Raw genomic sequence first — 22,850 nt, forward strand, 5'->3', positions numbered from 1 at the left:
TTAGAGAGAGACAGAGAGAGAGGGAGTGAGTTATAGAGAGACAGAGAGAGGGGGAGTAGGTTATAGAGAGAGGGAGTGAGTTATAGAGAGACAGAGAGAGAGGGAGTGAGTTATAGAGAGACAGAGAGAGAGGGTGTAGGTTATAGAGAGACAGAGAGAGTGTTATAGAGAGACAGAGAGTGGGTTATATGTGGGAATGTTTGGCCCGTGTCCTGTCGATCTGTTGTGGTGTGTAAATGTTTTGTGTTGTGATGCAGCCTGCCTCTCTCTAATCTCCAGTACTGGGATTATAATCTGAGCCTAGCTGAGGGACACCGGGTAGAACCATGCAGACTGACTGTCACTTCAGGACGGCAGGTAGCCTAGTGGTTAGAGCGTTGGGCCAGTAACCGAAAGGTTGCTGGATTGAATCCCCGAGCTGACAAGGTCAAAATCTGTCATTCTGTCCCTGAACAAGGCCGTTAACCCACTGTTCCCCGGGTGCTGTGGCTGTTGATTAAAGCAGCACTCCTGCACCTTTCTGATTCAGAAGAGTTAAATGTAGAAGACACGGTCAGAGAGGACGCTCTGTGTGTGTGTGTGTGTGTGTGTGTTACGCACGCCTCTATGAAGGAGGAACGCAACACCCTGCTACAACTAAACTCTCCGTGAAGAGAAAAAAGGTATGGACTGTAGATGCAAGTAAGAATGACAACAGGCAGAATGTGGTACCATTTACAAGGACTTTATTCCTTTACACGGTAATATGGGGAAAAGGGGCTGGACGGAACCAAAGCAAAGAAAGTAAATCTCAAAGCCCCCCCTCTCCTATTTTACCTTCCTACCCACTACTTACCTAATTTAGCACCACCTGGTGCCCTAACCAAAATACAGGGGGTGGTCCGCCCAGGTCTTACCTAGTGTGCCTAGACAGGGAATATGCTACGGGTATATGCATGCCCGCGGGCCTCTTGCCTAAGCACTCCCTAGGTGCCTTCCCCTTCTCCCCCCTGGGAACAAATGAAACAGAATATTAAACAATTTCACAAACAAACTAAGAAACAAAGGACATCAAATAAGCTCTCTGAGCAACAAACTCACAAAACATACCAACTCTCAGCAATGAACTCCCAGCAAAATCAACCTCTAGCAAAATCTCTCTAGCAAAATCTCTCTAGCAAAATAGCAAAATCTCTCTAGCAAAATCTCTCTAGCAAAATCTCTCTAGCAAAATCTCTCTAGCAAAATCTCTCTAGCAAAATCTCTGCAATGACCTCCCAGCAAATCTCTCTCTCCTGAACAGAACACTGGCTTTTATATAGCTTCTGAAGGAATGGGTAATTGGAGACAGCTGTGTCTTGACGAGGGGGCGGGGTCAGCTCGCCAATTAGCCATGGAGTCGACCAATCAGCTGCTTGAGGGATTTCAGGAAGCCATTTCCTGAAATAAACACATGCAAATACACAAACTACAACACATAAACTGGGGAACGTAACAGTGTGTCCGTGCAAAGGCAGGTCTGTCTCCCCTGCTGAGTAAATGACCAAACTATTGATCGGGATGTGTGTCTGTTTCCACGGTATCCTGGAGCGCTGTGTGTTTGCGACTAGATACTCCCATTCCATTGGCCTATTTTTGGGGCTGTGTTTTGGACCAGGCTGACATTCTGTTTCGTAGCAGTTTAACTATGGGGTGTATTCCTCTCCACATCCGTGTATTTATCATAGAAACAAGACGATAAGTGTCCTTCCCATGTCATTTCCATGACTGCATCTCTGTGGCTACAGTAGCTTGTATACATGGGTCAGTCCGTGTGAAAATGGGACAGGAATGTCCGTGGATATGGGGTTTTCTTTCTCTCCAGTTTGCAGAAAGAAAGACATTTATTAAAATACACATTGTCATGTAAATACACGTCATGGTCATTTTGTATCTGAATGTGGCAGTAGTGTGATGATGTGTTACTGTAGTTTACTGTTGATTCATCTCTTCCTTCATGTACCCAGTGTTAAGATGTCATGTATCCTGTGTTTTATAGTAGTGTTGACTAACCCAGTGTGTTAATATAGTAGTGTTCACTAACCCAGTGTGTTAATATAGTAGTGTTCACTAACCCAGTGTGTTAATATAGTAGTGTTCACTAACCCAGTGTGTTAATATAGTAGTGTTCACTAACCCAGTGTATTACAGTAGTGTTGACTAACCCAGTGTGTTAATATAGTAGTGTTCACTAACCCAGTGTGTTAATATAGTAGTGTTGACTAACCCAGTGTGTTAATATAGTAGTGTTCACTAACCCAGTGTGTTAATATAGTAGTGTTCACTAACCCAGTGTGTTAATATAGTAGTGTTCACTAACCCAGTGTGTTAATATAGTAGTGTTCACTAACCCAGTGTGTTAATATAGTAGTGTTGACTAACCCAGTGTGTTAATATAGTAGTGTTCACTAACCCAGTGTGTTAATATAGTAGTGTTCACTAACCCAGTGTATTACAGTAGTGTTGACTAACCCAGTGTGTTAATATAGTAGTGTTCACTAACCCAGTGTGTTAATACAGTAGTGTTCACTAACCCAGTGTATTACAGTAGTGTTCACTAACCCATTGTGTTAATACAGTAGTGTTGACTAACCCAGTGTATTACAGTAGTGTTGACTAACCCAGTGTGTTAATATAGTAGTGTTCACTAACCCAGTGTGTTACAGTAGTGTTGACTAACCCAGTGTGTTAATATAGTAGTGTTCACTAACCCAGTGTGTTAATATAGTAGTGTTGACTAACCCAGTGTGTTAATATAGTAGTGTTGACTAACCCAGTCTGTTAATATAGTAGTGTTGACTAACCCAGTCTGTTAATATAGTAGTGTTGACTAACCCAGTCTGTTAATATAGTAGTGTTGACTAACCCAATGTGTTAATATAGTAGTGTTGACTAACCCAGTGTGTTAATATAGTAGTGTTGACTAACCCAGTGTGTTAATATAGTAGTGTTGACTAACCCAGTGTGTTAATATAGTAGTGTTGACTAACCCAGTGTGTTAATATAGTAGTGTTCACTAACCCAGTGTGTTAATACAGTAGTGTTGACTAACCCAGTGTGTTAATATAGTAGTGTTCACTAACCCAGTGTGTTAATATAGTAGTGTTCACTAACCCAGTGTGTTAATATAGTAGTGTTCACTAACCCAGTGTGTTACAGTAGTGTTGACTAACCCAGTGTGTTAATATAGTAGTGTTGACTAACCCAGTGTGTTAATATAGTAGTGTTGACTAACCCAGTGTGTTCATACAGTAGTGTTGACTAACCCAGTGTGTTAATATAGTAGTGTTCACTAACCCAGTGTGTTACAGTAGTGTTGACTAACCCAGTGTGTTAATATAGTAGTGTTGACTAACCCAGTGTGTTAATATAGTAGTGTTGACTAACCCAGTGTGTTAATATAGTAGTGTTGACTAACCCAGTGTGTTAATATAGTAGTGTTCACTAACCCAGTGTGTTACGGTAGTGTTGACTAACCCAGTGTGTTAATATAGTAGTGTTGACTAACCCAGTGTGTTAATATAGTAGTGTTGACTAACCCAGTGTGTTAATACAGTAGTGTTGACTAACCCAGTGTGTTAATATAGTAGTGTTCACTAACCCAGTGTGTTAATATAGTAGTGTTCACTAACCCAGTGTGTTAATACAGTAGTGTTCACTAACCCAGTGTGTTAATACAGTAGTGTTCACTAACCCAGTGTGTTAATACAGTAGTGTTGACTAAACCAGTGTGTTAATACAGTAGTGTTCACTAACCCAGTGTGTTAATACAGTAGTGTTGACTAAACCAGTGTGTTAATATAGTAGTGTTGACTAACCCAGTGTGTTAATACAGTAGTGTTCACTAACCCAGTGTGTTACAGTAGTGTTGACTAAACCAGTGTGTTAATACAGTAGTGTTCACTAACCCAGTGTGTTAATATAGTAGTGTTGACTAAACCAGTGTGTTAATACAGTAGTGTTCACTAACCCAGTGTGTTACAGTAGTGTTGACTAAACCAGTGTGTTAATACAGTAGTGTTGACTAACCCAGTGTGTTAATATAGTAGTGTTGACTAACCCAGTGTGTTAATACAGTAGTGTTCACTAAACCAGTGTGTTAATACAGTAGTGTTCACTAACCCAGTGTGTTAATACAGTAGTGTTCACTAACCCAGTGTGTTAATACAGTAGTGTTGACTAAACCAGTATGTTAATATAGTAGTGTTGACTAAACCAGTGTGTTAATACAGTAGTGTTGACTAAACCAGTGTGTTAATACAGTAGTGTTCACTAACCCAGTGTGTTAATATAGTAGTGTTCACTAACCCAGTGTGTTAATACAGTAGTGTTCACTAACCCAGTGTGTTAATACAGTAGTGTTGACTAAACCAGTGTGTTAATACAGTAGTGTTGACTAAACCAGTGTGTTAATACAGTAGTGTTCACTAACCCAGTGTGTTAATATAGTAGTGTTCACTAACCCAGTGTGTTACAGTAGTGTTGACTAACCCAGTGTGTTAATATAGTAGTGTTCACTAACCCAGTGTGTTAATATAGTAGTGTTCACTAACCCAGTGTGTTAATACAGTAGTGTTCACTAACCCAGTGTGTTAATACAGTAGTGTTCACTAAACCAGTGTGTTAATACAGTAGTGTTCACTAACCCAGTGTGTTAATATAGTAGTGTTCACTAACCCAGTGTGTTACAGTAGTGTTCACTAACCCAGTGTGTTAATACAGTAGTGTTGACTAAACCAGTGTGTTAATACAGTAGTGTTGACTAACCCAGTGTGTTAATACAGTAGTGTTCACTAACCCAGTGTGTTACAGTAGTGTTCACTAACCCAGTGTGTTAATACAGTAGTGTTGACTAACCCAGTGTGTTAATATAGTAGTGTTCACTAACCCAGTGTGTTAATACAGTAGTGTTCACTAACCCAGTGTGTTACAGTAGTGTTGACTAACCCAGTGTGTTAATATAGTAGTGTTCACTAACCCAGTGTGTTAATACAGTAGTGTTCACTAACCCAGTGTGTTAATACAGTAGTGTTCACTAACCCAGTGTGTTAATACAGTAGTGTTCACTAACCCAGTGTGTTAATACAGTAGTGTTCACTAACCCAGTGTGTTAATACAGTAGTGTTCACTAACCCAGTGTGTTAATATAGTAGTGTTCACTAACCCAGTGTGTTACAGTAGTGTTGACTAACCCAGTGTGTTACAGTAGTGTTGACTAACCCAGTGTGTTAATATAGTAGTGTTCACTAACCCAGTGTGTTAATACAGTAGTGTTCACTAACCCAGTGTGTTAATACAGTAGTGTTCACTAACCCAGTGTGTTAATACAGTAGTGTTCACTAACCCAGTGTGTTAATACAGTAGTGTTCACTAACCCAGTGTGTTAATACAGTAGTGTTCACTAACCCAGTGTGTTAATATAGTAGTGTTGACTAACCCAGTGTGTTAATACAGTAGTGTTCACTAACCCAGTGTGTTAATACAGTAGTGTTCACTAACCCAGTGTGTTAATACAGTAGTGTTCACTAACCCAGTGTGTTAATACAGTAGTGTTCACTAACCCAGTGTGTTAATACAGTAGTGTTCACTAACCCAGTGTGTTACAGTAGTGTTGACTAAACCAGTGTGTTAATACAGTAGTGTTCACTAACCCAGTGTGTTAATACAGTAGTGTTCACTAACCCAGTGTGTTAATACAGTAGTGTTCACTAACCCAGTGTGTTAATATAGTAGTGTTCACTAACCCAGTGTGTTAATACAGTAGTGTTGACTAACCCAGTGTGTTAATACAGTAGTGTTCACTAACCCAGTGTGTTAATACAGTAGTGTTCACTAACCCAGTGTGTTAATATAGTAGTGTTCACTAACCCAGTGTGTTAATACAGTAGTGTTGATTAACCCAGTGTGTTAATACAGTAGTGTTCACTAACCCAGTGTGTTAATACAGTAGTGTTCACTAACCCAGTGTGTTAATATAGTAGTGTTCACTAACCCAGTGTGTTACAGTAGTGTTGACTAAACCAGTGTGTTAATATAGTAGTGTTGACTAACCCAGTGTGTTAATACAGTAGTGTTCACTAACCCAGTGTGTTAATACAGTAGTGTTCACTAACCCAGTGTGTTAATACAGTAGTGTTGACTAACCCAGTGTGTTAATACAGTAGTGTTGACTAACCCAGTGTGTTACAGTAGTGTTGACTAACCCAGTGTGTTACAGTAGTGTTCACTAACCCAGTGTGTTAATATAGTAGTGTTCACTAACCCAGTGTGTTAATACAGTAGTGTTCACTAACCCAGTGTGTTAATACAGTAGTGTTCACTAACCCAGTGTGTTAATACAGTAGTGTTCACTAACCCAGTGTGTTAATATAGTAGTGTTCACTAACCCAGTGTGTTAATATAGTAGTGTTCACTAACCCAGTGTGTTAATACAGTAGTGTTCACTAACCCAGTGTGTTAATATAGTAGTGTTCACTAACCCAGTGTGTTAATATAGTAGTGTTCACTAACCCAGTGTGTTAATACAGTAGTGTTCACTAACCCAGTGTGTTAATACAGTAGTGTTCACTAACCCAGTGTTGCCTCTCCACAGAGCTCAGGAATGGAGGAGACTGTTTGGGAGCAGCACACTGTGAACCTACAAAGGGTGAGTTGACCTTTACCCTTTATATATATTTGACCTGGAGCCTCCGCTCTCTCCGTAGTGGAGGGTCAGAGTGTGTTGTTCCTAGCCGAGCATGGCGCTTGTAACGCCAGGGTAGTGGGTTCGATTCCCGGGACCACCCATACGTAGAATGTATGCACACATGACTGTAAGTCGCTTTGGATAAAAGCGTCTGCTAAATGGCATATATATATATATATATATATAGCCGTCAGTTAAGGCCACAGCTACTGTGTGTTAGCTCTCATCAGGTGTGTCCGTCCTTCCGTCCTTGCGTGTGTCTGCCTGTGAACTCCCTGAGTGTACACTACAGTAGTTTACTGAAGCTCTGTGACCGAATCCATCTTATCTCCCATGCCGACAGACAGACAGACAGACAGACAGACAGACAGACAGACAGACAGACAGACAGACAGACAGACAGACAGACAGACAGGAGGATGTCACTGACAGTTTCAGATAGCATCAAAATTATATCAACCTTATCAGGTCAGCATCCAAAATGGATCCCTAGTTCCTACAATATAGAGTATGTATATCTTTCTAGTATCTTTCTCTCTCTCTTTCATCGCCTTCTCACTCTCTCTCTCTCTTTCGCTCTCTCTCTTTCTCCCTCCATCTCTTTCCCTCTCCCTCTATCTCCCTCCATCTCTTTATCTCTCCCTCTTTCTCCCTCCATATCTTTCTCTCTCTCTCTATCTCTCTCTCCTCCTGTACCTGTGAGTTGAAAGAGAGCATTAGACTCATTGGAAACTTCCCCCTCCCACCAACCATTCTCATCCGTCTCTCCCATCTATATGGTTGGTAGTCAACCCTACATGTCTACCTGTCTCTCTACCAGTCTACCTGTCTCTCTACCAGTCTACCTGTCTCTCTACCTGTCTCTCTACCTGTCTACCAGTCTCTCTACCTGTCTCTCTACCAGTCTACCTGTCTCTCTACCAGTCTACCTGTCTCTCTACCTGTCTCTCTACCTGTCTATCTACCTGTCTCTCTACCAGTCTCTCTACCTGTCTCTCTACCAGTCTACCTGTCTCTCTACCAGTCTCTCTACCTGTCTCTCTACCAGACTCTCTACCTGTCTACCAGTCTCTCTACCTGTCTCTCTACCAGTCTACCTGTCTCTCTACCAGCCAGTCTACCTGTCTCTCTACCTGTCTCTCTACCTGTCTATCTACCTGTCTCTCTACCAGTCTCTCTACCTGTCTCTCTACCAGTCTACCTGTCTCTCTACCAGTCTACCTGTCTCTCTACCTGTCTCTCTACCTGTCTATCTACCTGTCTCTCTACCAGTCTCTCTACCAGTCTCTCTACCTGTCTCTCTACCCGTCTCTCTACCTGTCTCTCTACCTGTCTCTCTACCTGTCTCTCTACCTGTCTCTCTACCTGTCTACCTGTCTGTCTACTCTCATTCCATTTAAACGTGTTAACCCTTCCAGTGATACCCTTCTCTACCTCTCTACCTGTCTCTCTACCTGTCTCTTACCAGTCTCTCTACCTGTCTACCTGTCTATCTACCTGTCTCTCTTACGAGTCTCTCTACCTGTCTCTACCTGTCTACCTGTCTCTCTACCTGTCTACCTGTCTCTCTACCTGTCTCTACCTGTCTCTCTACCAGTCTCTCTACCTGGCTACCTGTCTCTCTACCTGTCTCTACCTGGCTACCTGTCTCTCTACCTGTCTCTCTACCTGTCTCTCTACCTGGCTACCTGTCTCTCTACCTGTCTACCTGTCTCTCTCCCTGTCTCTATACCTGGCTACCTGTCTCTATACCTGCCTCTATACCTGGCTACCTGTCTCTCTACCAGTCTCTCTACCTGGCTACCTGTCTCTCTACCTGGTTACCTGTCTCTCTACCTGTCTACCTGTCTGTCTACCTGGTTACCTGTCTGTCTACCTGTCTGTCTGCCTGTCAACCTGTCTGTCTACTCTCTCATTCCATTTCAACTCGGTAACCCATCCAGTGCCACCTCTCTCTACCTGTCTCTCTACCTGGTTACCTGACTGTCTACTCTCTCATTCCATTTCAACTCGTTAACCCATCCAGTGCCACCTCTCTCTACCTGTCTACCAGTCTCTCTACCTGTCTCTCTACCAGTCTCGCTATCTGTCAACCTGTCTGTCTACTCTCTCATTCCATTTCAACTCGTTAACCCATCCAGTGCCACCTCTCTCTACCTGTCTCTCTACCTGGTTACCTGTCTGTCTACTCTCTCATTCCATTTCAACTCGTTAACCCATCCAGTGCCACCTCTCTCTACCTGTCTCTCTACCTGTCAACCTGTCTGTCTACTCTCTCATTCCATTTCAACTCGTTAACCCATCCAGTGCCACCTCTCTCTACCTGTCTCTCTACCTGTCAACCTGTCTGTCTACTCTCTCATTCCATTTCAACTCGTAGACCCATCCAGTGCAACCTCTCTCTACCTGTCTCTCTACCAGTCTCTCTACCTGTCTACCTGTCTCTCTACCTGTCAACCTGTCTGTCTACTCTCTCATTCCATTTCAACTCGTTAACCCATCCAGTGCCACCTCTCTCTACCTGTCTCTCTACCTGTCAACCTGTCTGTCTACTCTCTCATTCCATTTCAACTCGTTAACCCATCCAGTGCAACCTCTCTCTACCTGTCTCTCTACCAGTCTCTCTACCTGTCTACCTGTCTCTCTACCTGTCAACCTGTCTGTCTACTCTCTCATTCCATTTCAACTCGTTAACCCATCCAGTGCAACCTCTCTCTACCTGTCTCTCTACCAGTCTCTCTACCTGTCTACCTGTCAACCTGTCTGTCTACTCTCTCATTCCATTTCAACTCGTTAACCCATCCAGTGCAACCTCTCTCTACCTGTCCGGCTACCTGTCTCTCTATCTGTCTACCTGTCTCTCTATCTGTCTACCTGTCTCTCTACCTGTCTCTCTATCTGTCTACCTGTCTCTCTACCTGTCTATCTGTCTACCTGTCTCTCTACATGTCTATCTGTCTACCTGTCTCTCTACCTGTCTCTCTACCTCTCTACCTGTCTCTCTACCTCTCTACCTGTCTCTCTACCTGTCTACCTGTCTCTCTACCTGTCTCTCTACCTCTCTACCTGTCTACCTGTCTCTCTACCTGTCTCTCTACCTCTCTACCTGTCTCTCTACCTGTCTCTCTACCTGTCTCTCTACCTGTCTCTCTACCTGTCTCTCTACCTCTCTACCTGTCTCTCTACCTCTCTACCTGTCTCTCTACCTCTCTACCTGACTCTCTACCTGTCTCTCTACCTGTCTACCTGTCTCTCTACCTGTCTCTCGACCTGTCTCTCTACCTGTCTCTCGTCCTGTCTACCTGTCTCTCTACCTGTCTCTCTACCTGTCTACCTGTCTCTCTACCTGTCTCTCTACCTGTCTACATGTCTCTCTACCTGTCTACCTGTCTCTCTACCTGTCTCTCTACCTGTCTCTCTACCTGTCTCTCTACCTGTCTACCTGTCTCTCTACCTGTCTCTCTACCTGTCTCTCTACCTGTCTCTCTACCTGTCTCTCTACCTCTCTACCTGTCTCTCTACCTCTACCTGTCTCTCTACCTGTCTCTCTACCTGTCTACCTGTCTCTCTACCTGTCTCTCTACCTGTCTCTCTACCTGTCTCTCTACCTGTCTACCTGTCTCTCTACCTGTCTCTCTACCTCTCTACCTGTCTACCTGTCTCTCTATCTGTCTACCTGTCTCTCTACCTCTCTACCTGTCTCTCTACCTGTCTACCTGTCTCTCTATCTGTCTACCTGTCTCTCTACCTCTCTACCTGTCTCTCTACCTCTACCTGTCTCTCTACCTGTCTCTCTACCTGTCTACCTGTCTCTCTACCTGTCTCTACCTGTCTCTCTACCTGTCTCTCTACCTGTCTACCTGTCTCTCTACCTGTCTCTCTACCTCTCTACCTGCTTACCTGTCTCTCTACCTGTCTATACCTGTCTCTCTACCTGGTTACCTGTCTCTCTACCTGTCTGGCTACCTGTTTCAACCCATTTTAGTGTACTTGTTTGTCTGACCTTCCTTCTCCATTTCAATGCTGTACATTTTTATTTGCCCAACCCCCAACTAAACTCTCTCTCCTCCCTCCTTCCTCTAGGACTCCAAGATGGGGTTTGGTATTGCCGTGTCGGGAGGACGGGACAACCCCAACGTGGATAACGGAGAGATGTCAATCATCGTGTCAGACGTCCTACAGGGTGGACCAGCCGACGGACTCCTGTTGTATGCTACACCACTTCCTCTTGCATCATCAACTAACTAGACCTCACTGAGTTTTTTCAAAACTTTAATGCTGTTATTAATTAATGGATTTTTTGCCGAATATGTCAGGAAGTCAGTTAAAGGGATACCGTCATTGTGGTTGCTGGTGCCGGAAGCCATCGGGTCTCATTTCAATAGTGTGATGTCACTTCCTGGTCTCTTATCCTTCATCTGCACTGATCTAAAAAATAAACATAATCACTATATGGTTAATCAATATGGTTGACATCGACTTTCATCTTCGCAGATGAATGAAAAGAGACCAGGATAGGAAGCTACTTTTGCCTATAGAAATGCAGCTAGGCTGTTCCAGGAATGATGACGTTTCTAATGTACTCTTTCATGTGTGTTTTGTTGTTCTATGTTAACGTTACGTTGTGTTCTCTCCTCCAGTGAGAAAGATCGCGTGATCCAGGTCAACTCCATCCTCATGGACAACGTGCCTCATTCCTTCGCTGTGCAGCAGTTACGCAAATGTGGGAAGACCGCCAAGATAGTGAGTATCAGTGTGCATAGTGTGTTGATGTTGTTAGTAGCTAGCTGAAATGTTAAAAAGTAGTCAAGATGGTGAGAATATGTTAGGCCGTAAGGACATTGACAATATTCAACATATGAACACAGGGATGGCATAGCCTTGACATTCATCCTGCTGTAGCTGCTAGCTTAGCCACGACAGACGGACAGACGGACAGACAGACGGACAGACAGACAGACAGACAGACAGACAGACAGACAGACAGACAGACAGACAGACAGACAGGAGACATTGTAGCAGCTAGTTGTAACATTGTGACAGTGAATCACCTAGAGCACCATGCAGCCACAGTACTGCCTTCTGAGCTGTTTAACACTGTCAGTCCACGGAGCTGTGTAACACTGTCAGTCCACGGAGCTGTGTAACACTGTCAGTCCACGGAGCTGTTTAACACTGTCAGTCCACGGAGCTGTTTAACACTGTCAGTCCACGGAGCTGTGTAACACTGTCAGTCCACGGAGCTGTGTAACACTGTCAGTCCACGGAGCTGTTTAACACTGTCAGTCTACAGAGCTGTGTAACACTGTCAGTCCACGGAGCTGTGTAACACTGTTAGTCCACGGAGCTGTTTAACACTGTCAGTCCACGGAGCTGTTTAACACTGTCAGTCCACGGAGCTGTGTAACACTGTCAGTCCACGGAGCTGTGTAACACTGTCAGTCCACGGAGCTGTGTAACACTGTCAGTCCACGGAGCTGTGTAACACTGTCAGTCCACGGAGCTGTTTAACACTGTCAGTCCACGGAGCTGTGTAACACTGTCAGTCCACGGAGCTGTGTAACACTGTCAGTCCACGGAGCTGTTTAACACTGTCAGTCCACGGAGCTGTTTAACACTGTCAGTCCACGGAGCTGTTTAACACTGTCAGTCCACGGAGCTGTTTAACACTGTCAGTCCACGGAGCTGTTTAACACTGTCAGTCCACGGAGCTGTTTAACACTGTCAGTCCACGGAGCTGTTTAACACTGTCAGTCCACGGAGCTGTTTAACACTGTCAGTCCACAGAGCTGTTTAACACTGTCAGTCCACGGAGCTGTGTAACACTGTCAGTCCACGGAGCTGTTTAACACTGTCAGTCCACGGAGCTGTTTAACACTGTCAGTCCACAGAGCTGTTTAACACTGTCAGTCCACTGAGCTGTGTAACACTGTCAGTCCACTGAGCTGTGTAACACTGTCAGTCCACTGAGCTGTTTAACACTGTCAGTCCACGGAGCTGTTTAACACTGTCAGTCCACGGAGCTGTTTAACACTGTCAGTCCACTGAGCTGTTTAACACTGTCAGTCCACGGAGCTGTTTAACACTGTCAGTCCACGGAGCTGTTTAACACTGTCAGTCCACTGAGCTGTGTAACACTGTCAGTCCACTGAGCTGTGTAACACTGTCAGTCCACTGAGCTGTTTAACACTGTCAGTCCACGGAGCTGTTTAACACTGTCAGTCCACGGAGCTGTTTAACACTGTCAGTCCACTGAGCTGTTTAACACTGTCAGTCCACGGAGCTGTTTAACACTGTCAGTCCACGGAGCTGTGTAACACTGTCAGTCCACGGAGCTGTTTAACACTGTCAGTCCACGGAGCTGTTTAACACTGTCAGTCCACGGAGCTGTTTAACACTGTCAGTCCACGGAGCGGTTTAACTTCTTATGGGCAGGTGGGAGAGTAGCGTCCCACCTGGCCAACATCCGGTGATATTGCAGAGCGCGAAAGTCAACCTACAGAATTATAAATATTTAACGTTCATAAAATCATTACAGCTGTATTACAGCTTAACTTCCTGTTAATCGCTCAGTCAGATTCAAAATGGCTTTATGGCGAAAGCACACCATGCGATTATCTGAGGACAGCGCCCCGCATACAAAAGCATGAAAAACATATTTCAACCAGGCAGGTGTGCCACGAAAGTCAGAAATAGCGACATATTAAATGCCTTACCTTTGATGATCTTCTTCTGTTGGCACTCCAAAAGGTCCCAGATACAAAATGAATCCCAAACGTTACTAATAAACTTTTCCAAACAAGTCAAACAATGTTTATAATCAAACCTTAGGTACCCTAATACGTAAATAAACGACCAAATTTAAGACGGAGAATCGTTATTGTCTTTACCGGAGAAATATACCAAAGAACACACTCTCTTCCACGCGCTTGGAAAGTGGGAGCCACCTAGAAAAACTACAATTTCTGGCCCATTTTTCCAAAAACCAGCATGAAACTCTTTATAAAGACTGTTGACATCTAGTGGAAGCCCTAGGAACTGCAATCTGGGAGGATTTCGCCTGATAATAAAAGTGACAGCCATTGAAAACAGTGGAAGGCAAAACATTTTTTTTGGGGGGTTGGTTTGTCCTCGGGGTTTTGCCTGCCATATCAGTTCTGTTATACTCACAGACATAGTTTTAGACACTTTAGAGTGTTTTCTATCCAAATCTACCAATTATATGCATATCCTAGCTTCTGGGCCTGAGTAGCAGGCAGTTTACTTTGGGCACGCTTTTCTTGCGGACGTGAAAATACTGCCCCCTACCCAAGAGAGGTTAACACTGACACATCTTAAAGACTGCATAGCCCAAAACAACCCTACTGCCCCGCTCTCGCTCCCGGCTCTCTCTCTGTGTGTGTGTGTGTGTGTGTGTGTGTGTGTGTGTGTGTGTGTGTGTGTGTGTGTGTGTGTGTGTGTGTGTGTGTGTGTGTGTGTGTGTGTGTGTGTGTGTGTGTGTTAGTCTCCTGGGTGTTTTGTTGCACGTGTTATCTTCTGTGATCCTTTCCATCAAAATGTAGCATTGAGCATATGCTGTCTGCATAGCAATACAAAGTGTAATGGTTGACCCTGTCTGCCTCTCTGTGTGTGCTTCTCCTCAGACGGTGAAGAGACCTCGGAAGGTGGCTCTCCACTCCCTGAAGCACCCCCCCTCCCCCGGCGGCGAAAGTCGAGACTTCGGCACCACCCGTTACTACGATGCCGATGACAACCAGAGTGACGGGGGCTGGCAACGTGGTAACGGTGGGACCGGTTACACCCACGAGCCTCGTGACCTCACCCCCGACAACAAGAACTACCTGGACCCCGACTACGGCAGCCGCGGTAATCGGGGGAGGAGCCGGGGGAGGAGCCAGGAGAGGGCATCGCCGAGCCCCGAGCATCGCCGCGACAACAGCAAGGGGCGGGCCTTGGACCGGGAGCCGCCCAGTCCCGAGAGGTTGCGGTATCCACGGGAACGCAGCCGGGGGAGGAGCACGGACCGGGAGAGAGGAGGAGGGGGAGGAGGGAGTCCAGGTGGGAGGAGCTACGGCCGGGATGACAGTTACGAGCATGGAGGGGGGAGGTACGGGGATGTGGGAGGTACTGGAGGGAGGATGGTGAAGAGTAAGAGTAGAGACCAACTCCAGGGGCCTTCCTCCCCGGACCTCCCAAGAGGAGGAGGAGACGGAGGAGGAGCTAGAGACCTGGAGCCCCTGGAAAAACCTGTTAACGTCCTGCTGGTCAAGAACAGACCCAACGAAGGTACCAGACATAGTCTATTACATTAACTAACCCAACGAAGGTACCAGACATAGTCTACTACAGTAACTCACCCAACGAAGGTACCAGACATAGTCTACTACAGTAACTAACCCAACGAAGGTACCAGACAGTCTACTACAGTAACTCACCCAACGAAGGTACCAGACATAGTCTACTACAGTAACTAACCCAACGAAGGTACCAAACAGTCTACTACATTAACTAACCCAACGAAGGTACTAGACAGTCTACTACATTAACTAACCCAACGAAGGTACCAGACAGTCTACTACATTAACTAACCCAACGAAGGTACCAGACAGTCTACTACAGTAACTAACCCAACGAAGGTACCAGACAGTCTACTACAGTAACTAACCCAACGAAGGTACCAGACAGTCTACTACATTAACTAACCCAATGAAGGTACCAGACAGTCTACTACAGTAACTAACCCAACGAAGGTACCAGACAGTCTACTACATTAACTAACCCAACAAATGTACTAGACAGTCTACTACAGTAACTAACCCAACGAAGGTACCAGACAGTCTACTACATTAACTAACCCAACGAAGGTACCAGACATAGTCTACTACATTAACTAACCCAACGAAGGTACTAGACAGTCTACTACAGTGACTAACCCAACGAAGGTACCAGACAGTCTACTACATTAACTAACCCAACGAAGGTACCAGACAGTCTACTACAGTAACTAACCCAACGAAGGTACCAGACAGTCTACTACAGTAACTAACCCAACGAAGGTACCAGACAGTCTACTACAGTAACTAACCCAACGAAGGTACCAAACAGTCTACTACATTAACTAACCCAACGAAGGTACCAGACATAGTCTACTACATTAACTAACCCAACAAAGGTACCAGACAGTCTACTACATTAACTAACCCAACGAATGTACTAGACAGTCTACTACATTAACTAACCCAACGAAGGTACCAGACAGTCTACTACATTAACTAACCCAATGAAGGTAAGAAGCTGTGATCATAATGTCATGTTCCTTTACAATAAGTAAGGGATGATGTATATATGACCCGGGGAGCATGTTTACTGCTTAGATTTTGTAATGGTCATTTTGTAAAGGTCAGAGGTTACGGGGGGTTTAAGGTCAGGCTTGAGGTATGTTCTCTGGTGACTGCAGCTAGTCACCAACTGTGTCTCTCTCTAGAGTACGGTCTGCGCCTGGGCAGTCAGATCTTCATCAAGGAAATGACCAGTACAGGACTGGCTACCAAGGACGGAAACTTACAGGAGGGAGACATCATTCTCAAGGTCTTCACACACACACACACTCTCAATTTCAATTTAATTGGTCGTCATAGGCATGACTGCAAAGTAGGATGCTGCCAGATGTTTCATTTTTAATCGCTATCCCCATTCCTCTCTTCATCTCACACCCAAACTGTCAAATCACTACCCCACTGATTTATACTCTACTTTCTCTGTTTCTATGTTCTCCTCACTTTCCTCGTTCTTTTCTCCTCACTCTCCTCTCTGTCCTCTCTCCTCTTTTCTCCTCTCTTCTCTCCTCTTTTCTCCTCTCTCTCCTCTCCTCACTCTCTTCTCTCCTCTTTTCTCCTCTTTTCTCCTCTCTCACCTCTCCTCCTCTCCTCTCCTCTCCTCTCCTCTCCTCTCCTCTCCTCTCCTCTCCTCTCCTCTCCTCTCCTCTCGCCTCTCTCTTCTCTCCTTTTCTCTCACCTCTTCTCTCCTATAACTCCTCTCTCCTCTCCTCTTCTCTCCTATATCTCCTCTCCTCACTCTCCTCTCCTGTCCTCTCCTCACTCCTCTCGCCTCTCCTCTCGCCTCTTCTCTTCTCTTGCCTCTTCTCTCCTATAACTCCTCTCTCCTCTCCTCTTCACTCCTATATCTCCTCTCCTCTCGCCTCTCTCTTCTCTCCTCTTCTCTCGCCTCTTCTCTCCTATAACTCCTCTCTCCTCTCCTCTTCTCTCCTATATCTCCTCTCCTCACTCTCCTCTCCTCTCTGCTTCCGATCTCCTCCCTCTCTTCAGATCAATGGGACAGTAACAGAGAACCTGTCTCTGAACGATGCAGGGAAGCTCATTGAGAAGTCTAGAGGAAAACTCCAGCTGGTCATCCAGAGAGACCGGAGACAGATCCTCATTCGTATCCCGCCCCTCGTCGACTCCGACTCCGAACCTGACGGTGAGTGACTGACTGGGGAGTGATAGGGATGACAGACATCTGTTCTGACCAATAGCAGAGCGGTATTCAGAGTGTAGAAGATGACGGACACCTGTCCTGACCAATGGCAGAGCAGTATTCACAGAGTATAGTTGTTTGTGTGGGTTATATTCCCTGTAAAAAGTCCCAGAAGTTGAGAGTGTGTTGGTTTTCTCTGCCTCACTGACGTGTCATTGATCACTGTACTAGTGTTGCGCTGTATATCGAAACTTTTTGGATACTAAAACATGAAAAAACGGTTCAGTACTATACTTCAAAAAAACTTTTGGTACTTCTGTACAAATGTGTCTCGTGTCATAGAGATTGAGAGGATCCAGTCTGTCTAGTAATTTGTCTGAATGTTCTCAAGGGGGCAGTAGTAAGCTAGCCAGGCTACTTGTCTTCTCAAGAGGGCAGTAGTAAGCTAGCCAGGCTACTTGTCTTCTCAAGAGGGCAGTAGTAAGCTAGCCAGGCTACTTGTCTTCTCAAGAGGGCAGTAGTAAGCTAGCCAGGCTACTTGTCTTCTCAAGGGGGCAGTATTAAGCTAGCCAGCCTGCGTGTCTTCTCAAGGGTGCAGTAGTAAGCTAGCCAGGCTACGTGTCTTCTCAAGGGTGCAGTAGTAAGCTTGCCAGGCTACGTGTCCCCTCAAGGGGGCAGTAGTAAGCTAGCCAGGCTACTTGTCTTCTCAAGGGGGCAGTAGTAAGCTTGCCAGGCTACTTGTCTTCTCAAGAGGGCAGTAGTAAGCTAGCCAGGCTACTTGTCTTCTCAAGAGGGCAGTAGTAAGCTAGCCAGGCTGCTTGTCTTCTCAAGGGGGCAGTAGTAAGCTTGCCAGGCTACTTGTCTTCTCAAGGGGGCAGTAGTAAGCTAACCAGGCTACTTGTCATCTCAAGGGGGCAGTAGTAAGCTAGCCAGGCTACTTGTCTTCTCAAGGGGGCAGTAGTAAGCTAGCCAGGCTACGTGTCTTCTCGAGGGGGCAGTAGTAAGCTAGCCAGGCTACGTGTCTTCTCGAGGGGGCAGTAGTAAGCTAGCCAGGCTACGTGTCTTCTCAAGGGGGCAGTAGTAAGCTAGCCAGGCTACGTGTCTTCTCAAGGGGGCAGTAGTAAGCTAGCCAGGCTACGTGTCTTCTCAAGGGGGCAGTAGTAAGCTAGCCAGGCTACTTGTCTTCTCAAGGGGGCAGTAGTAAGCTAGCCAGGCTACGTGTCTTCTCGAGGGGTTAGTAGTAAGCTAGCCAGGCTACGTGTCTTCTCAAGGGGGCAGTAGTAAGCTAGCCAGGCTACTTGTCTTCTCAAGGGGGCAGTAGTAAGCTAGCCAGGCAACGTGTCTTCTCAAGGGGGCAGTTGTAAGCTAGCCAGGCTACTTGTCTTCTCAAGGGGGCAGTAGTAAGCTAGCCAGGCTACTTGTCTTCTCAAGGGGGCAGTAGTAAGTTGCGCCCTGATAGATTAAATGCACTATGGGAATTGTAGTATGCTATGTAAAATCCATTGCATACCTATGGTGTGTAGACTGTTGCAATATTGAAGTTTCTGAAATGAGCTTCAAAGTGTTCTATGTCATTTTGGAACCAAATAATTTATTTAATAAATACAATTATTTAGCTGTATTGAATAATGAATCATATAGGTCTACTGAATGTCATTTGACCCAATATTATGAACAGAGATAAGAAAATTAACCCTGATGTGTCAAATTACATTTTAAAACAGTTTAAAACCATTATTTTGTATCCTCTGAGCCTCAGATATGGTTTTGTTTAAGGAACATTAAAGGTATTCTTGTGTTATTTAATATGGTGTTTTGTTTTTGAAAGAAATATCATATAGAATAGAATATGTTTTATTATTTTATTATTTCAGCTGTTCTGCCAGTTATTAACATGTTGTTGTTTTTAATAACAGTGGTTATTCTCTGATTATATGCATAATTTTTTTGCCGTGGGATCGTTTGGTGTCAAGTATTGTTCTGGTATCGAGTATCGTTCTGGTGTCAGGTATTGTTCTGGTATCGAGTATCGTTCTGGTGTCAGGTATTGTTCTGGTATCGAGTATCGTTCTGGTGTCAGGTATTGTTTTGGTATCGAGTATCGTTTGGTGTCAGGTATTGTTCTGGTATCGAGTATCGTTCTGGTGTCAGGTATTGTTCTGGTATCGAGTATCGTTTGGTGTCAAGTATCGTTCTGGTATCGAGTATTGGTTGGTGTCAAGCATTGTTCTGGTATCGAGTATCGTTCTGGTGTCAGGTATTGTTCTGGTATCGAGTATCGTTTGGTGTCAAGCATTGTTCTGGTATCGAGTATCGTTCTGGTGTCAAGTATTGTTCTGGTATCGAGTATCGTTTGGTGTCAAGTATCGTTCTGGTATCGAGTATTGGTTGGTGTCAAGCATTGTTCTGGTATCGAGTATCGTTCTGGTGTCAGGTATTGTTCTGGTATCGAGTATCGTTTGGTGTCAGGTTTTGTTCTGGTATCGAGTATCGTTCTGGTGTCAGGTATTGTTCTGGTATCGAGTATCGTTTGGTGTCAAGTATCGTTCTGGTATCGAGTATTGGTTGGTGTCAAGCATTGTTCTGGTATCGAGTATCGTTCTGGTGTCAGGTATTGTTCTGGTATCGAGTATCGTTTGGTGTCAAGCATTGTTCTGGTATCGAGTATCGTTCTGGTGTCAAGTATTGTTCTGGTATCGAGTATCGTTTGGTGTCAAGTATCGTTCTGGTATCGAGTATTGGTTGGTGTCAAGCATTGTTCTGGTATCGAGTATCGTTCTGGTGTCAGGTATTGTTCTGGTATCGAGTATCGTTTGGTGTCAAGTATCGTTCTGGTGTCGAGTATTGGTTGGTGTCAAGCATTGTTCTGGTATCGAGTATCGTTTCGGTATTGAGTGTGTTTCTGGTATCGAGTATCGTTTGGTGTCACTTATCGTTTCGGTATCGAGTATCGTTTGGTGTCAAGTATCGTTTCGGTGTCGAGTATTGTTCTGGTGTCGAGTATCGTTCTGGTATCGAGTATCGTTTCGGTATCGAGTATCGTTTGGTGTCAAGTATTGTTTTAGTATCGAGTATCATTTCGGTATCGAGTATTGTTCTGGTATCGAGTATCGTTTGGTGTCAAGTATTGTTCTAGTATCGAGTATCATTTCGGTATCGAGTATTGTTCTGGTATCGAGTATCGTTTCGCTATTGAGTATTGTTCTGGTATCAAGTATTGTTTCGGTATCGAGTATCGTTCTGTTATCGAGTATCGTTTTGGTGTCGAGTATCGTGCTGGTAACGAGTTTCGGTATCGAGTATCGTTCTGGTATCGAGTATCGTTTCGCTATTGAGTATTGTTCTGGTATCAAGTATTGTTTCGGTATCGAGTATCGTTCTGTTATCGAGTATCGTTTTGGTGTCGAGTATCGTTCTGGTATCGAGTATCGTTTCGGTATCGAGTATCGTTTGGCATCGGGTATCATTTAGGTATCAAGTATTGTTCTGGTATCGAGTATCATTTCGGTATCGAGTAGCGTTTGGTGTCAAGTTTTGTTCTGGTATGGAGTATCATTCTGGTATCGAGTGTTGTTCTGGTATCGAGTGTCGGTATCGAGTATAATTTCGGTATCAAGTATTGTTCTGGTATGGAGTATCATTCTGGTATGGAGTATCGTTCTGGTATCGAGTATCGTTCTGGTATCGAGTATCGTTGCGGTATCGAGTATCGTTCTGGAATCGAGTATAATTTCGGTATCATATCGTTTTGGTATCGAGTATCATGATACTTAACCTGGTATCGGTATCGAAGTCAAAATTCTGATATCATGACAACACTACACTATACAGTACAGATTAGTGTTGCCAAGTCTCATTGGATTGCCAAGTCTCATTGGATTGCAAAGTCTCATTGGGTTGCCAAGTCTCATTGGGTTGCCAAGTCTCATTGGGTTGCCAAGTCTCATTGGATTGCAAAGTCTCATTGGGTTGCCAAGTCTCATTGGCAACACTATACAGTCATCATGAGCATGAAAACCAACCATTCTTTGACTCAACACTGGGTGTTTCATAAGCATGAATACGGTCAAATAGGAAACATATTACAGGTGATCCAGATCAGTTTAGGAGTGTGAAGATACTCTATATTAGTCTTCAGTAGAAAACAAATTTCAAAAGTATCCAATGACATTATTTAAACATTCCTCGAGAGTAAACAGCTACCAATCAGGCCACGGCCCTGTTGAGGTAAAAAAAAAAAAATCTGGCTTTTAAGGGGTTAAAAATAAAAAGGGACACGAAATTAGGTATTGTCACTGCCATGTCACAGAGGTCACCCAGTCCAATCTTAGTTTACTTAGTTTACTTCTAGGACAGACAGAGTCACCTAAAGTGGTTCATTACTAGCCTAAGTACACTATTTAGTAGCCTAAGTACACTATTTACTAGCCTAAGTACACTATTTACTAGCCTAAGTACACTATTTTCTAGCCTAAGTACACTATTTACTTGCCTAAGTAAAACTATTTACTAGCCTAAGTACACTATTTACTAGCCTAAGTACACTATTTACTAGCCTAAGTACACTATTTTCTAGCCTAAGTACACTATTTACTTGCCTAAGTAAAACTATTTACTAGCCTAAGTACACTATTTACTAGCCTAAGTACACTATTTACTAGCCTAAGTACTTTACTAACTCATACTAGGAAGTTAAACATAATATATACAGTGTTGACCACAAAAAGAGATTTCCTCAATCGTAGCCTACAAAATAGAAATCCTTTTTGTCTTCTCTCTTCCAGATTAAATGTCATACTTTTAGATGAAGGTCCACCCAAGACAGATTCACACTACAGTAACGTTGCCTTTAAGCTGTAAAAATGAACCATGCTACAACACTGCTACACTACTACAAGTTGTCAAGCTTTTACACTTTGCACTTACTTTTTGCTATTATACTTTTTTTTTTTTTTTTACACTTTCCTAAAACTAATAAAGTATTTTAATCACTATCTATTTTGTACTGTGTGATTTATTAAGTACAATAGGTTGAATAATGCCAATGGAACGCATATTTTATTTTTACATTACATTTAATACAAATATTTTACTGTACGTTTAATTGTACTTAAAAGTAGATACAGAACAAATACTTTGTAGCTTTGTACCACTTAAAGTGAATTGTTATTCTTCCCATAGGGGCGGCAGGGTAACCTAGTGGTTAGAGCGTTGGACTTGCCGAGTTAAATAAAGGTCAAATAAAAATAGCTTTAATACCGAGTACACCATATTCTGTCATTAGTAAAAAACCTGCAACAACTTAGAGAAAGGAGTGTAACTTGACTACTATTTCATTCCAAATACTGGAGGTTGCATGAAAAACCAAGGCACGATTACTGCATCATTATAACCATAGCAAAAACATATTCACGTTCTTCCTTCCGTGTTTAACAGGAGTTGAATACTACCGGATTTGAGTGAATTAGTGTCAGTGTTTTTGTCTCAACCTACTGTATATTGTTTGTTCAACGTACAGCATCACATTACCATTTCATACAAAGTGTGTTATTTTCAGGGCTAATTATACATGGTCTGTTCCTGTCATTGTGGCTGTGATAGACTGATCCCAGTCCAGCCCAGGAAAACAGACCTGACTTCCCTGCCTGTCAACTGTCACAGTATATCAAGC

General features: G+C 43.9%; 2 protein-coding genes across 6 annotated transcripts in view; both read left to right on the forward strand.

The window, feature by feature from the left end:
- LOC118377180 (tight junction protein ZO-2-like) overlaps positions 1-22,850 on the forward strand; it is a 213,018-nt gene that overhangs the window by 138,889 nt on the left and 51,279 nt on the right. For all 5 annotated transcript variants that reach the window (XM_052479301.1, XM_052479303.1, XM_052479304.1 and 2 more), the window contains 6 exons: positions 6,611-6,664; positions 10,787-10,911; positions 11,344-11,446; positions 14,347-14,989; positions 16,188-16,291; positions 17,029-17,182. In XM_052479301.1, coding sequence (XP_052335261.1) covers positions 6,611-6,664; positions 10,787-10,911; positions 11,344-11,446; positions 14,347-14,989; positions 16,188-16,291; positions 17,029-17,182 — 1,183 coding nt within the window. Of the gene's footprint in view, positions 1-6,610; positions 6,665-10,786; positions 10,912-11,343; positions 11,447-14,346; positions 14,990-16,187; positions 16,292-17,028; positions 17,183-22,850 lie in introns of those variants that run through there.
- LOC127911773 (uncharacterized) lies at positions 17,196-21,957 on the forward strand. Its single transcript, XM_052479309.1, has 2 exons — positions 17,196-19,507; positions 19,791-21,957. Exons 1-2 carry the CDS (start codon positions 19,114-19,116, stop codon positions 20,648-20,650), a joined length of 1,254 nt encoding a protein of 417 aa, XP_052335269.1. The 5' UTR covers positions 17,196-19,113; the 3' UTR covers positions 20,651-21,957.

The sequence above is a fragment of the Oncorhynchus keta genome, chromosome 25 (genome assembly GCF_023373465.1).
Source record: "Oncorhynchus keta strain PuntledgeMale-10-30-2019 chromosome 25, Oket_V2, whole genome shotgun sequence".
NCBI classification, from domain to species: domain Eukaryota; kingdom Metazoa; phylum Chordata; class Actinopteri; order Salmoniformes; family Salmonidae; genus Oncorhynchus; species Oncorhynchus keta.